We start from the raw sequence: 14,584 nt of genomic DNA, 5'->3' as shown, positions 1-14,584 counted from the left end.
TTGTTTTTTTTTAAACGTGTGTGCGTGTGGGGTTGTGGGTGTGTGCAGTTTTGCGTGCGCGCGCATTGGTGCGCGTGTTTTGGACTCACTGTGTACATCGAGCCGTGCTGTGCTGGACACTATGCCAGCTTCGTTCTTGGCTGAGACGGTGTACCAGCCTGCATCCTCTTTTAAAGCTGGCTGGATGATCATGCACAGGTAGCCAAAGTTGTCCTGGTGCATGCTGGGAAACAGAGTCCATAACAGCAAAGTCAGTGTCGCAGGTCAATAGTTCGGAGTCCAACAAAGGCCTTTGAACAGCAAATCTGAAATCTGAACTAAATTTGAATTTCTTCAACTCTACTAACTGACTGTCTTTTGATACTATAGACATGCTATATAGCTGACTATATGATACTATAGTTAGCTACTACAATAAGTCCACCAATCACAACGTAAACACACACACACACACACACGAGCCCATCACGCCACAAAACTGCACCAATAAAACGTACGCCCTGACGTAGTAGAGCAATTACCCGCTTGACACCCAGTCTGCTGGAGGCATTAGAGGTTTTGCACAGTTTGAGCTGAAATTAGCGCAAAGGCTGTAAATTGCAGACGCGCCTCTGAGGTGGTGCAGACGGCAGCATGTGTGGTTACTACACTGTCATTCCCCTGTTACACCCACACCCACACCCACATCCACACCCAGTGTGGGGAACGTGGTAGAGGGTGTGGCTGGCGACTGTAAGTGCATCAATTATCACTATGCTTGTGTTAGTACTTGCACTGTGATGGGTGAAATTGCCTTAGCTCAGTCATAACAAAGACTACGATTGGTGGAGCTGAGCTACCTTATTCTGTCTGTGTTATGAGTGAGGGACTCATTCTCTTTCTTCCAGAAGATCTGAGGGAACGGAACTCCGGACACACGGCATTCCAAGCGCACAGGGTAACCCTCGGCAACGCCTGTGTTCTGGAGTTTCTCGATGAAAGTCGGAGTTTTGTGCATCTCCTTGGCTACAACAGAGGATGGGTGACATAATTCAAGTCAATTTTTGTACTGGAAGTGTCATACGAGTCAGCACACATCTGTGTGTGTATGATTAATGTCAGCGTACCTGCCACAATCAGCTCCAGGCTGAAGGAGTTTTGCCCAGCTCTGTTGGTGGCAATGCACGTATACACCCCAGCATCTCTGTTGGTGACCGGCTCAATGACCAACGAATGGACTCCGTTCTCCCTCACCAGCATCTTGTGGGCGGAGTCTGGGCGGATGGTCTGGCCATTCAACTGCCAGATCAGGTCAGGAGTGGGCAGGCCGCTTACCTACAGAGGAAAGTGCATTGGCCAAAGCAAACGCATTTTAGAGCAACATCGTACACTTGCTCGTTAACACCATGATCTCAGTGCACACTTGGATTGGGTGTGTTCATTTCAGTCTGGCTTGAATGAGCTCCCCCCCCCATGGGAAACCCAGGGTCCATTAAAAGTCCAAGGTCTGTTTAACAATCCTTGCTCTCTCCGCCGAAACCCAATATACTCCCCACCCACAGGTGTGAGGCCGATTTCCCCACTCTGTGTGTATCTGTGTTGTAATGCTCGACTTTCACATCCATTTACAAAGCTAGTTTGCAGAAAAGTAGTCACGATTACTCTGCATTTTGTACCTGGTTAATAACGGCTAGCTGGGAATGACCATTCCCGGGACTGGCATAAGGAAGGGAATTCTCACAGGAGCCCAAAATGCAGTTCAGGTGAACCCAAAGATTCCAGGGAAATCACATTTTAAGTTCATGGAACTTTGCTTGGAATGTTGTGTTCCACAGATCTGGTGTGGTAAACATTCTGCACTATTAAGGAAAGCCTCTGTGCATGTCAGCAGATGAACATGAACGCCACATGATGCGTCTGCCCCTCCACCCACCAGGCTGTTAAACATCATAACCAAAGCAGCGCATGCAGGTGCGTTCAGTTTCATCATATGATTTTGGCCCTTTTGCATTTTCTGCTTTGAGAGATGTTTTCAGCCTGAAAAAAAAAATAAAATCAGTTCGCAGAACTGTAGGAAACAATAAATCCCTTTAAATACCATTTACAGCTGTGTGTGTGTGTGTCTGATTAGAGGATGGTTCTTTCTGTAGTGGGTCAATACATCCCTGGAGTGGTCTGGCTTTCGTGTGGTCACGTTAGATATTTCGGTAGGAGAGAGACAATAAGACAGCGAGCAGGAGAACTGAAGATGACGAGAGCTGGATGATCAAACGCAAATATTTGGGATTAGAGGGAAAGAAAGTGGGAGAGAAAACAGTCCATCTCTCTCGTCCATCGCCAGCAGGTCGCCGAGACATCAACAGCAACACCCCCCGCCCCTCCGCTGCCCACGATGGACTGCTCAGGGACGAAGCTTTTCTCAGAAACTGTACGTAGACATACACACACACACTCCTAGTCCTTACGATGGTGCAAACAACAAAACTCCTACTGCACTAAAAACGTAAAACACAAGTGATCTTGTAAACCGACAAGATCAGCGGAAGCATGAAGTCAGCTAAACGCCATAAATGCAAATGTCTCGGCCCCCTCTCTCAGAGGGGAGGCGGAGTCTGGCTGAAATAAAGGGAGTGGGTGTGGCCTCACCTTACAGTCCATGCGGCACAGTTTGCCCTCTTGCACGATGAGGTCACCGGGCGCCTGCAGGAAGTGTGGGCGGAAGTGACGCTCCTGGATGTTCTCATTCTCCTCACCACTGTCCCTGGACCTGGAGCGGGGCCTGAGAGAGAGAGAGACAGAGAGAGAGAGAGAGCGAGAGCGCGAGCGAGCGAGACAGAGAGACAGACAGAGAGAGAGAGAGAGAGAGAAAGAGAGTCAGAGAGAGAAAGAGAGTCAGAGAGAGACAGAGAGACAGAGAGTCAGAGAGAGGGACAGAGAGACAGAGAGAGAGAGACAGAGAGAGGGACAGAGAGAGACAGAGACAGAGAGAGACAGAGACAGAGACAGAGAGAGGGACAGAGAGAGGGACAGAGAGAGGGACAGAGAGAGAGGGACAGAGAGAGAGGGAGAGAGAGAGAAAATACTTGTTGAAAAAAAATAACCCGACCATGGGATTTTACAGTTACTAAAATGTTGCCAAATGTGCACGTGTGTGAATGTGAGAGAGTGTGTACCTGTACAGCTGCATTTATTTGTGTGCTGTTATTCTGGATGTGTATGTGTGTTTGCGTGACCATACCGTTTTTACACCCAGTGAGAAAGAACACACAGATACAATTAAAGTACCTTCGATTTCCATCCCCCTGTGGTGACCACACCCCACTGACAAACGCACACGCAGACATGCTAAAGCAATATTGTTGAAGGACAAGAGACTTTAAAAAGGCTATTTGTTGCTCAAAATGGCCCTTGGCTAATTCTCTGAATCATGCAGGTGTCCTTAAGCTTGGGAAGGCGGCAGGGCTTGTTCACCTGCGAATGTGGCCTGGTGTGGAGCGCTGGCTCCGCCCCCGCTGATTCACTGCCTGCACCATCATCCTACCAGTACAACTCATCCTCCCCTGTCAGAGAGAAAGTAAAATTATTTAGTCTTCATATGACTAACACAGAGGACAAAGAACTATATAACTACAGTACAGGAGACTTTAGACAGCAAAAACTGAGGTCATGTACGTGTGCGCACATGTATGTGTGTAATATATAGATGTGCGTGTGTGTGCGCGTGCGTGCGTGCGCGTGTGTGTGTGTGTACGTACTGCAGGGTTGCTGGCCATAATGGTGTAGTTGCCGTCGTCGTCCAGTGAGGCCGCAGCTGTGTGCAGAGAGCAGGTTCCGTCTGGATCACGACTGGTGCGGTAATGTTCACTCTGCTTGGAGATCTGCTTCCCGTCTTTAAACCAGTACACCTATACACACACACACACACACACACACACAAAACGTAAACATTACGCAACATTTCTCTCCACATGTCCCTGTAAAAAGGTTGGCATGTGCCTCTCTGACTCAACCGACATCCATCCATCCCTGCGTCTCTCGCTGGCTTGCTGCTGGAACTTAATCGGTCTGCTGTCAGCACCAGGTCATTACAGAAGCTGCCAGTAGCCAGAGAGAGAGTGAAAGATTGAAAGTGTGTGTGAGTGAGAGAGTGTGAGAGAAAGACAGTGATTGGACAGGAATTCTGGCAGTGACTGGTCAGCAACAGGCAAATCTCACCTTTTACCCAACACTACACACCACACATCCAGCACTAATTCTACACACCACCACACACAGCTCCAGATGCATTAACTGTTACATAGCAACCAGTGATTACAAACTCCAGCATCAGACTGGACCTGAAGGCTGGACTTGTGTGCCACTGGACCTGCACCTGTGCAAATACGGACGACAAGGTACGCGTTTCTAATTAAGAGGCTGGTGAATGTATATTCTTTCCACCCCCCCTCCTCACCTTATTCTACAAGCTAAAAATCTACTCATTAATATTTAACTTGTTTCTCTGAGCAGATTCTAGCAGTGAACTCTGACCTTTGGCTTGGGTTCTCCGATGACCTTGCAGCTGAAGGTGACAGGCATGCCCTCAAACACTTTGTAGTGTTTGAGTTTGCGGTGAAAGTATGGCGCTGTGGCGGTTTCCGCCGCGTTCTCGTCGTGCTGGACGTCATCGTCGCTCTCCTCTACCGGGGAGCGCTCTAGCCGGAACTCGATCTCGCTGATCAGCCGCTGTTCAAAGCTCGACACTTTGTACTCCTGTGGGAGGAGAGGAAAAAACATCGACACCACCACAGGATAAAGTGCTGCAGGAGCAAATAAACACCCACACCCCCACACACACACACCCACACTCTCTCTCTCATCTTAACCAACTTTGGGTCATCTGTTGGAAGGTTGTGAATCCAGCTCCTGCTGGGCCCTTGAGCGAGGCCCTTCTGTCTCTGGGCTCTTCAGCTGACCACAGCTGGGATATATTAACACTGCATTTCATTATTCTGAGCATGTGTATGTATGACCAAATAAGGAATCCATCTGGCCCAGATCTCCTTAAACTGTTCATTACCATTATTGTGTTACGTTTGTGTTTCTTCATTATCAGTTATTGTGTCATGTATGAGGAGTCTTCATGACCCAAATGCACAACCACTTGTCTGTGTCCTATTTCCACTTTTCCAACTGATACAATCCACTTTTCAGTTAAATTCCCCATTTACGTGTGCGTTTATGTCTGTGTGCGTTTATGTCTGTGTGCGTTTATGTCTGTGTGCGTCACACTGCACAGACAGAGCCCACGTGCAGGCAGACATGTGTGGAGCGCTCAGTGTGCATTAGTAACATCCAAACACACACACACACACACACACACACACCTCCACGAGAGGACCGTGTGCTTTATTGTTAGGAGGGGCGGATACAAGAGAAACAAACGTATGCAGTGACCAATCAAAATGCAGATCAGTGACTGACTGCTGAAGTATCAAAGCCCAGCCTATACCCAGCCTATACCAGGCAAAGTCCTGCCCCAAAAAGGTTAATCGTATTTGTCCCATGAACTCCTTTTTTTTTTTTTGCAGTTGCTGATACTTCATGTAGTTTTGAAACATCTTTCTTTACTTTCAGCTTAAAGCAACAGTTAGAGAAAACTGATATTTCCAATTTGGATTCAGACTGGGATATAAGGCTTTGATAAGACAGGAACCAGTGCAAAGCGCAGACACATATTAATGACATTAAGTTCTCTCACACACACACAGACACAGACACAGAGAGAGAAGAACTGGGTGCAGGGATTTGTGTTAAAATAACAAAAAGAGAACAAAAAGCTGGAGTGAATAACCTTTAGAGGGACAGAGTCTGACTCAGCAGCGCTGCCTTCCTGTGGAGAGATCAGAGAATACACAGCAAGGGATTGTCCCCATCTGATGTCACATCCTGTGCTCAGATTAGACATCACACCCACGTGTGTGACTTCACAAGGGCACATATTTGCAAATACACGCAATGCAGGGGCAGAGTGGCCACACAAGCCAGAGCTCATTGCGAGCACAGTTAATATTAAAGGAGCGATAAGGAGATTTGCTCATTGGCTGCGTATTATGGGTTCATTATCTTGTCTCATGGAGTTTTTATACACATATTTATCTGACCACTGAGCACAAAGAGCCAAGACATTGTTTTTCATATTGAATAAAGTAACTGAGTGACTGAACAAATTTAGCTTATTGATCCTTTAATTTATAATAGCACAGGCAAACCACAGTGCTGTCTAAACCCCAGTCCCTTCTTAACCACAGTCCCGTCTAAACCACAGCCAGCAACCGCATCATCATACATGTACTGTGATTCTCTCTTCATGGGTTCTTAATGAAGTGGTGTAATCAACATTTACCCCCCAACATTTCATTATAACTTTACATGATCAAACAAACAGAAATAGGATATATAAATGCATTTGGATTTCAATATGAACATCGCCGTCAGTGGGTATTCCTAATCAGGCCCAGAGGACCCATGCATCCCTCCCTTCATGCCCTGTGTGTGTGTGTGTGTGTACCTGCGTAGAGGGCTCCTCTTCACTTTGCTGTGTGTTAAACACTGTGGCAGCATTGTCAGCCCCGAGTAACCTGCGAGCCATCTTCTCCTCATAGGTTACCCTCTGGAAGAAAGCAGCATCAATGGGTCAGAGCTTGTGTTGGTGTGTAATTCACACACACAAAATACCACAGAATTTAGATCATTTAGGCATGATTAATCTCTGCTGGAGGGGTAAGTTATGTGGAATGAGGGCAGGAGACACACACACCTTTTCATGTTAATGGGACATTAAATCATACATTTTTGTGGTTGGCCATTTTATTTCCAATTCCATATCTTGAGAATTTTTTTCAAATCAGTACAACATGGAATTGAATCTGTGAAAGTTACTGGAGTTTATGACAGTATTATTGTTACAGAGTGTTACCATTATATCAATAAATATTAACACTAATGGGGAGCTCCATGTTACTGCATTCTGTTGTAAACCACACCCTCACACACCTGTTGGCCACACCCACTCGCTAGCTTGGGCACTCCCACACACCTATTGGCCACACCCATCCACACACCCCTACACACCGGTTGCCCGTTGCTGAGGCGTTCCTCTTTGAATCGCAATTTTCTCTCCAGGTCCTGGATAACGGCGTCTTTGGAACCCTGAATCTCCGAGTCGGTGATGATTCGTGGGGTGCGGCCGCTCTTCCGCGGGAACCCGCTGTTCCATCGGACAAAACACAGAATGAAAGGAAAAAACATGAGAAAAAAAAAAAGCAAAAATCACTCCATCTATATGTAGCTAACCCCTAACCCCAAACCAGCGGTATTCAAATCTGGACCTCAAATTCAATCTCGACCCTGGATCGTGTAATCCCTTGTATCAGATTACATGACTCATGTAACTGGGTCGCCAATTTGACATCACACGTGACCAAGGGAGGGTGAAAAACCTGTAGGACCTGGAGCTGGAGGACTGGGATTTGAATTCTGCTCCCCTGAACCCCAAACCCAAACAGCAACTTACTCGGCACAGCTGTGCCATCTTACTGAAAAGCTACGATTATGTTCCAGATGTGTTTACAATTTACAAAACACACCATGCTGTAATTATGTGTTCTAATTATAGGGAAGGCCTAAGGTTTACTGGATTGGGACAGACCACACAGTCCAACATGGGGGTCCTTCGGAGACACAGAAGATACAGGTGGAGGACCTCAGTACACGCAGGTCGGAGTACAAGTGTGCCATTGTCCGAGGTTCTGGCTCTTATCGAGGGTGCCTCCCAAACCTGTCGATCTGCCGCCCTGTCACGGATGTGGCAGAAGTCACGACCCGTCATGAAAACGTGGAGGGGATCCTTTTTTGGTGTGACGCAGCGCCTTGCTAAAATCTGTTCCACTTTAAATAGATTCTCACAGCAATGGCAACCTAGACCCAAAAAGCCGTGATTGACAGATGCTTGCTGGCCTGCCCCCTGCCGAGAGACCTCTGTCACATAATGCGAGAGCTGGTAAATGTTGACAGGTCCATCAGAAACCTTCCTCGGGTACATTACACAAACGCACAACGAAAACAGTTCATCTTTACAGAAAGCCACGTCATTCCAAAGAAGCAGAGGACTTTTCCCTTGGTTTATAAGATAAAATGTGAGACTTCACTGAAGTTCATCTATGATTCCAGAGTTCTCTTCTCTCATCCATGCTTATCCTAGAATGCCAGAGTGCTGGATAATGTGAGTGCGTGAACTGGAAGATAAGAGCGGATGCCGGGGCCCTCACGGAGGAAAGACTCTCTCCAACGAGGAGCTTGTGTTTTTAGTACGTCCTTCAGCAACCTGAATAAAGCCAAGATCTCCAAGACAATCGAAATTATTCATCCAAGCACGGAAAGAGGTCTTACTCCGATCCTGTGACAGGAGAATGAAAGCTTTCCAGGGTTCCCCATCAACATATAGAGGCCTTTAAGGAAATTCCGAATTAATATTTGTGTGTGTGGGTGTAATCTGCAGGGTAAAGGCTCTGATGACCCTTTCTTCAGTAAGACACACAAGAGTTGGAGTGTTTATGTGACTCTGGCCCTGTCTGTGTTCTCCCAGAGCTTTTATTCTATAATTATGAGCCATAAAAAAAGTGCATATTTTGATCAAGTCTGTTGTTTTAACTTTATACACACACACACACACACACACACACACACACCCCCACCCTCCCTCGTCTATAACGATCCTCCCGTCTCTATAAACATGCCTCTTAAGAATGTAAACGTCATCTTCCATCCAGGAGTCCGCGGCTGCTTTCCAAACGGCACTCGGCACCCTACGCGGCGCCCTACTGTAGCTCCTACAACACACAGCGACTCCCTGTGCTCAGCGGAGTCGTTTGGAACACAGCGTGTGGTACTGTAAACCTTATATGGCAGCGCTGTACACTAAACCCTCACTGTAAACAAGGAAGAATAATCAAGCCCTTAGGGTGATCTAATTAGGGCTGGCGGCAAAACCGGAGCACTGTTTGGAGAGAAGAATGGACTGAAAAGTGCAGAGGATTGTGGGTACTCACCTAATGCCATTGCCCTTGGGCAGACCCAGGGCGTTGACCGGAGGGGCAGGGGGCGTGGCTGGCAGCACGGATGCCAAAAACCCAGCCGGCGATTGGGGCATGGACGTGAAGGGGGAGGAGTTATCGGAGCATGTGGGGCTGGTGACGGGGGGCGGAGGCGGGGGGAAGTCCAGCGGTGGGCCAATAGGAGAGGAGGCATGGCTGGACACGAGGAAGGGCGGGGGAGGGGGCGGGAAGGATGGGGAGAGGGGCGATGTCAGGCTGCAGCCGGAGGAGCCGGAGGACTGGGTGGTGTAGCCCCCACCCCCACCGGGGCTCTGGGCGGCGATGAACTGCTTGGGCCGGGCGTAGTTGAAGGTGCTCGTCTGCATGGTGCTGCACTCCAGCTCCTGGAAGGAGGGGGGCGGGGGCAGAGGCGGAGACGGGGGCGGAACTTCCAGGGGAGGGGGCGGGGCTTCCCGAGGTTGCTGAGCCACCTCCTGTTGCTCTAGCAGGACCTGATCGTGGAGATGTTTCAGCTGTTCTGCGTTGCTGCAGTACAAACAAAAACAGAGCCATGGGAGAAACACAGATCATCCACACTGGCCAGACTAGCACTACTGGCCACACAGTGAAGCATGACACACAAAACGGCGTGAAGCACAAGTAAAACATGTCAAATATCCACGCATAAAAAAGCTTTTAATCTCAGAGTGTCCTGTGACACTTGGAGAAGTTGTCTCCTGTTTGATGTCCCTCCCAGGAGAGCCCTGGTCTATATATATATATAGCCCTGGTCTATATTTCAGTCCAGATAAAACCAGCCAAGTTGTGCGCGTCCCTGCAGGGGCGAGGGTGTGTGCGTGTGTGTGTGTACACATGTGCGTGCGAGTATGCCTGTGCGCGTGTGTGTGTGTGGTGGATGTTTGTGCTCTGGGAGTGGAACTGCCCAGGTATGGAGCAGGTGAGTGGGTGTGTGTGGGTGAGAGAAACAGGGGTGTGTGTGTGTGCCCAGGTCACTAAAATACCCACAGCATGGCAAATGGCATCACATCAATTCCATTCTTAAAAATCAAGAAAATAAATCCAACTAAAGCCAATAACCACACACACACACACACACACACACACACACACACACACACACACACACACACACACACACACACACACACACACACACACACACACACACACACACACACACACACACACACACACACACACACAGGAGACTGGTGATGAAGCACTAGGCCAGACTGCAGGGCAATCATGTGCATGCACGCCCACCACCTCCTGGTTTTCTAACAGGGAAAATAGACAATTGAATAGCACACAGCACCCACGGCCTAATTTTGCATTACTTTGCATTCAGTATATCAGTAACTCATACATACTGTCCTCTCTCGCTCCCTCCCTCTCTCACAATCACTCCCTTTCTCTCTTTCACACTCCCACTCCCATTCAGCACTTTGGAAACTGGAAGAACGCCAGGAAGACCAGGATTTAAAGTCTGGCCAGTAGAATTCCCATCTTTTCCGAGCAACACTGAGACAGAAGGCCGAGGTCAGCGTGTCCGTATGGGACAGCCGTAGATACAAGCCTACGGCTTTCGAACGCGGAGTACTTATGCTTGTAGCCACGGTGGCTACAGCAGTACAACACATGCATACTAAAGACGTAGAAGATAACTGGTGTAGAGAAACACAGCGACGATTGTGCTAAACGCCCCATTACCCAGCCTGACCGACAGGCAGACTGGATCTGTGGTAGACCAGACGCGATGGATTTGGGAGTTTATATATTTGGCAGAAGGCCTGTTAATTCCGGAAGGCTGCGTGAGAGAATCAAAGCGAACAGGGATGTTTTTGCTGACAGAAGGGGCTTCTTGGTCCTCGCAAATCTTCTACAACTCCCAGAGCAACACACTTGGCACCTTAAACAGCCCATGAGGCGTTACCACCTTAAACAAACACCGCCCCAGAGCTGTGCAGCGCGAGAGACACAGGAACGTCTCGGAGGGTCTCACTCATACAGGGTGGGTGTGTGTGTGCGCGCGCGCACAAGGGCTGTTTTCGGGCAGAGTAGTAATCTCTGAACACATCAGATTAACTGCTTCCAGGTGCAGAGAAACTGATCACTTTTTTCTCTTTTTGAGTTGATAGCAACGTCTCGGCCTAGTGACTCCAAAAAGGAGTCTGACGGACCTGATAAGGTCTTAGAGAGAGAGAGAGAGAGAGAGAGAGAAGCTTGAAGTGGTGAATTTGTTTCCTCACACAGAAATGGTTCTATAACCAAATATACACATACTGTCATTCTGATAAATATGCAAGTTACCGTGGATAAGAGCACCTGCCAAATGCTGCAAATGTAAATGTAATACAAACAACCACCCAAACAAAAACTATTCCGAAAATGTTCCTAGTTAAATAACGGTGTAGAAGGGAAAAGGCTCAGGGACATGTTCCTAGAGGCTCTCTGCATAGGAAAACTGTTCTTAAGTCATTGTCTGGACTTCAGCTCATGATAGGCAGTTGAGTGAGGCCCTGACCCCAGATCAGTCCAGGTCCAAGGCTACGGTAGCCTGAAGCTGAGTCTTTTTGCTTCTTCCTCATCCCCGGCCTCGTCTCTATCAGGTCTAGCCCATGCTTCCCCTGAAGGCACGCTTTTACAGGAACACACACACACACACACACACACACACACACACACACACACACACGGCCCTCAGAGGTACTCGGCTTTCATTCCTTTTTTGGATGTGTTTTGAGAACAACAGCACACACTCACTCATGCTCTCTTACAAGTGAAATCTCCAGAGTTGCACTTAGTCTTCAAGGGTTAACCATGGTAGAATTGTTTTCTCAATCTCTCTCTCTCTCGCTCGCTCGCTCTCTCTCTCTCATGCATCTCTCCTCCATCTCTCACTCCCTCCTCCTCTCTCCCCCAAAAGTGGTAGAGCCACATGTCTGGAATTACAAGACTCCTAAAAATACCTTCTCCCGTCTTCCTGGGCTTTTAATAACTCTCTCCAGTTTCCACAATCCTCAACATATCAAAGTACAAAATCAAGCAGACCCACTTTCCATGCCTGCACTTTTTTATTTTCCCATCCTGAAGTGGAATCTTTCAAGTAAATTGTGAAATACCAGGTGTTTCTATGACGTCACGCCTTCACTTTACGAGCCAGGTGTTTCTATGACGTCACGCCTTCACTTTACGAGCCAGGTGTTTCTATGACGTCACGCCTTCACTTTACGAGCCAGGTGTTTCTATGACGTCACGCCTTCACTTTACGAGCCAGGTGTTTCTATGACGTCACGCCTTCACTTTAAGAGCCAGGTGTTTCTATGACATCACACCTTCACTAAAGGTGGAGAGACCTAAAAGTAGCTACTTTCATGTGGCCATGGTCATAACAGGCTTCAACAGTTCAGCACACAGATTAACAGCCATCATGGGAAAAGGTCTCCGTCTTCTGACAAAACCTTAGAACTATGACGCATTTCTTTAATATCCACTGAAAGCTAACTGTTCCCTACGGAACCCGGCATTTAACAACCTCTGATGTTTGCGTTCTCTCTTCCTCTCTCACACACATGCACGCACGCAAACATCTTCACTTCTAAGCTGTTCGACCATTTATAGCAATTGCCATTTAGAGCTAATTCATTCCTTCTCCCTCAGTTACTCTCCCTTTTTTCTCCTCTTTCTGGGCTGTGGCTCAGTCACACCAGGGAAGGAGTGGGAGCCAGCCTCTTGTTGCCATGCCGATGGAGCAGTGTTGTCAAGCTGCACTCTGGGCCAACTGTCCCAAAGAAGTACTATACAAACCACTCCATCATTACACCCACCACTACTCTCTACTCTCCCTCTGCTCTCTAGCAACTGTTCTGTTCCTCACCACACAGGCACAGTCTGTTCAGAAACCCTGTTGGAATGGACAGCCATTACTCTCCAATACGACAGTATAACAGATACTCACACAAACAACTTAAGGGGGTGAAAATGGCCTTTGCATGGTCATTAGACAGCTCACTGCTGTAAACACTTCAACCTTCAAACCCCACACAGCCCCGCACTGGACAATTAGTGCAGCAGTCTGGTCACAGACAGGATATTGTCATGCTGATAGAAAGTCAGCCAACCAAACCTGATTGGCGGCATCAATTTCAAGTCCTGCCTCAGAGCATCTCTGCTCAAATCAACAGCGGCGTACGTGAGCTTAAGAAGGTTGACAAAGGCCACTGACCTTTCTGTCCCCAGTACAACGTCAGCTCCTCTCTAGAGACAACAGCACTTTAACGGGAGACTTTAATGAGACGTGTTTTTAATCAAAGACTTTAACAGCTGTTTTCAACCACTGTTCAACCACAGAGGGGGGTAGTTCAACTCCTGTAAAGCCCAGCACCCTTGCTGTGTGTCTGCAGAATTTAATACACACTTCAGTACAGGATCTGAGGACTGAAACAGCTGTGTGTGTGTGTGTGTGTGTATGATCGAGGGTAAAACTGTGCGCCCGGACAGTGACAGTACAGGAAATAGTTGCTGGAGGACAGGAAGTTGTTAAGTGTAAACAGCTGATGATTACACAAAATCACTCTGTAAACAGAAATGAGGGGACTACTCTAAAGTGAGTGTTTTGGTAAGGATTCAGTTTATAGGAATAGGGTACAATGAAACAGGTGCATCTCAGAGAGAGCACTCTCAGAAAGAGAGAAAGAGAGAGAATGACAGCAAAAGAAAGTGAAAGAATGAAGACAGAGAGAACAAAGAAAAATCTCCATAAAAGAACAAGACCCTTACAGGGCAGGGCTTGGTCCCGACAGCTAAACAGTCACCACACTTCCAGCTACCAGAGATGTTTACGCCTTCCAACAGTTTATTAATGCCTAGCAACATGCACATGGCAACGGATATTACAGCATGTTTCAAGCCAAAACATAAACCAGACTGTGTACGCAGGCTGACACACACCAGTGTGTATCGAAGTTCTGCTGAACTCCTGTGAAATAAAAGGCTGAGGCCGACGTTCACATCTGGTTTACATGCCTCCCATCCCCAAGCCTAGCCACACCCACCATTACAACGTAGTTGCATCATCATGACATCACGAGAGAATGAGTGTGGCGATCAAAGTTTTAACAAGGTCAGGTTTTTTCTACCATGTTCCACACTGAAGTCAGTTTATTTACTCAGTGATGGTGTTGCCTTCTGATGCCAGCAGGTTTTCCTACACATCCAAAAGCCTCCAAAATCCAGTTAAACGCTAAAGGTGACCTACTTAAATGGTTCTCTCCATTCAAAAAACCCCTCTTCTGATTGGCTGTGTCCACTGCAAACACCATATCTCAAAATGTATGTGTTTCCACATTTTTACCTAAAATGTACCATAGCTTAGAAATCCCTGTTTAAATCTGTCTGTCAGGACGACACTGCTGACATCCTCCACTCTTCCAGGTCATTGGGACTGACAGAGGCAGCCAGGTTTAGATCTTTATTTAAAAACATTTCATCAAATGTGCTTTCCGTCTGTT

General features: G+C 47.6%; 1 protein-coding gene across 10 annotated transcripts in view; it reads right to left on the bottom strand.

Annotated features, from left to right (window-relative positions):
- Nucleotides 1-14,584, bottom strand: part of palld (palladin, cytoskeletal associated protein) — a 65,758-nt gene that overhangs the window by 1,889 nt on the left and 49,285 nt on the right. For 9 of the 10 annotated variants that reach the window (XM_035524369.2, XM_035524370.2, XM_081717031.1 and 6 more), the window contains 11 exons: nt 9,069-9,599; nt 7,093-7,228; nt 6,530-6,631; nt 5,813-5,851; nt 4,510-4,731; nt 3,735-3,884; nt 3,451-3,539; nt 2,626-2,758; nt 1,107-1,314; nt 840-1,005; nt 90-223 (listed from right to left, as the gene is read on the bottom strand). In XM_035524369.2, coding sequence (XP_035380262.1) covers nt 90-223; nt 840-1,005; nt 1,107-1,314; nt 2,626-2,758; nt 3,451-3,539; nt 3,735-3,884; nt 4,510-4,731; nt 5,813-5,851; nt 6,530-6,631; nt 7,093-7,228; nt 9,069-9,599 — 1,910 coding nt within the window. The remainder of the gene's footprint in view (nt 1-89; nt 224-839; nt 1,006-1,106; nt 1,315-2,625; nt 2,759-3,450; nt 3,540-3,734; nt 3,885-4,509; nt 4,732-5,812; nt 5,852-6,529; nt 6,632-7,092; nt 7,229-9,068; nt 9,600-14,584) is intronic. The other variant, XM_081717030.1, reaches the window with a different exon arrangement.

This window comes from Electrophorus electricus, chromosome 7 (assembly GCF_041902795.1).
Source record: "Electrophorus electricus isolate QZ-2024a chromosome 7, ASM4190279v1, whole genome shotgun sequence".
In the NCBI taxonomy this organism is placed as follows: Eukaryota; Metazoa; Chordata; class Actinopteri; order Gymnotiformes; family Gymnotidae; genus Electrophorus; species Electrophorus electricus.
The sequence above is the reverse complement of the archived record's forward strand: the minus strand, read 5'-3'. Positions and strand labels throughout refer to the sequence as shown.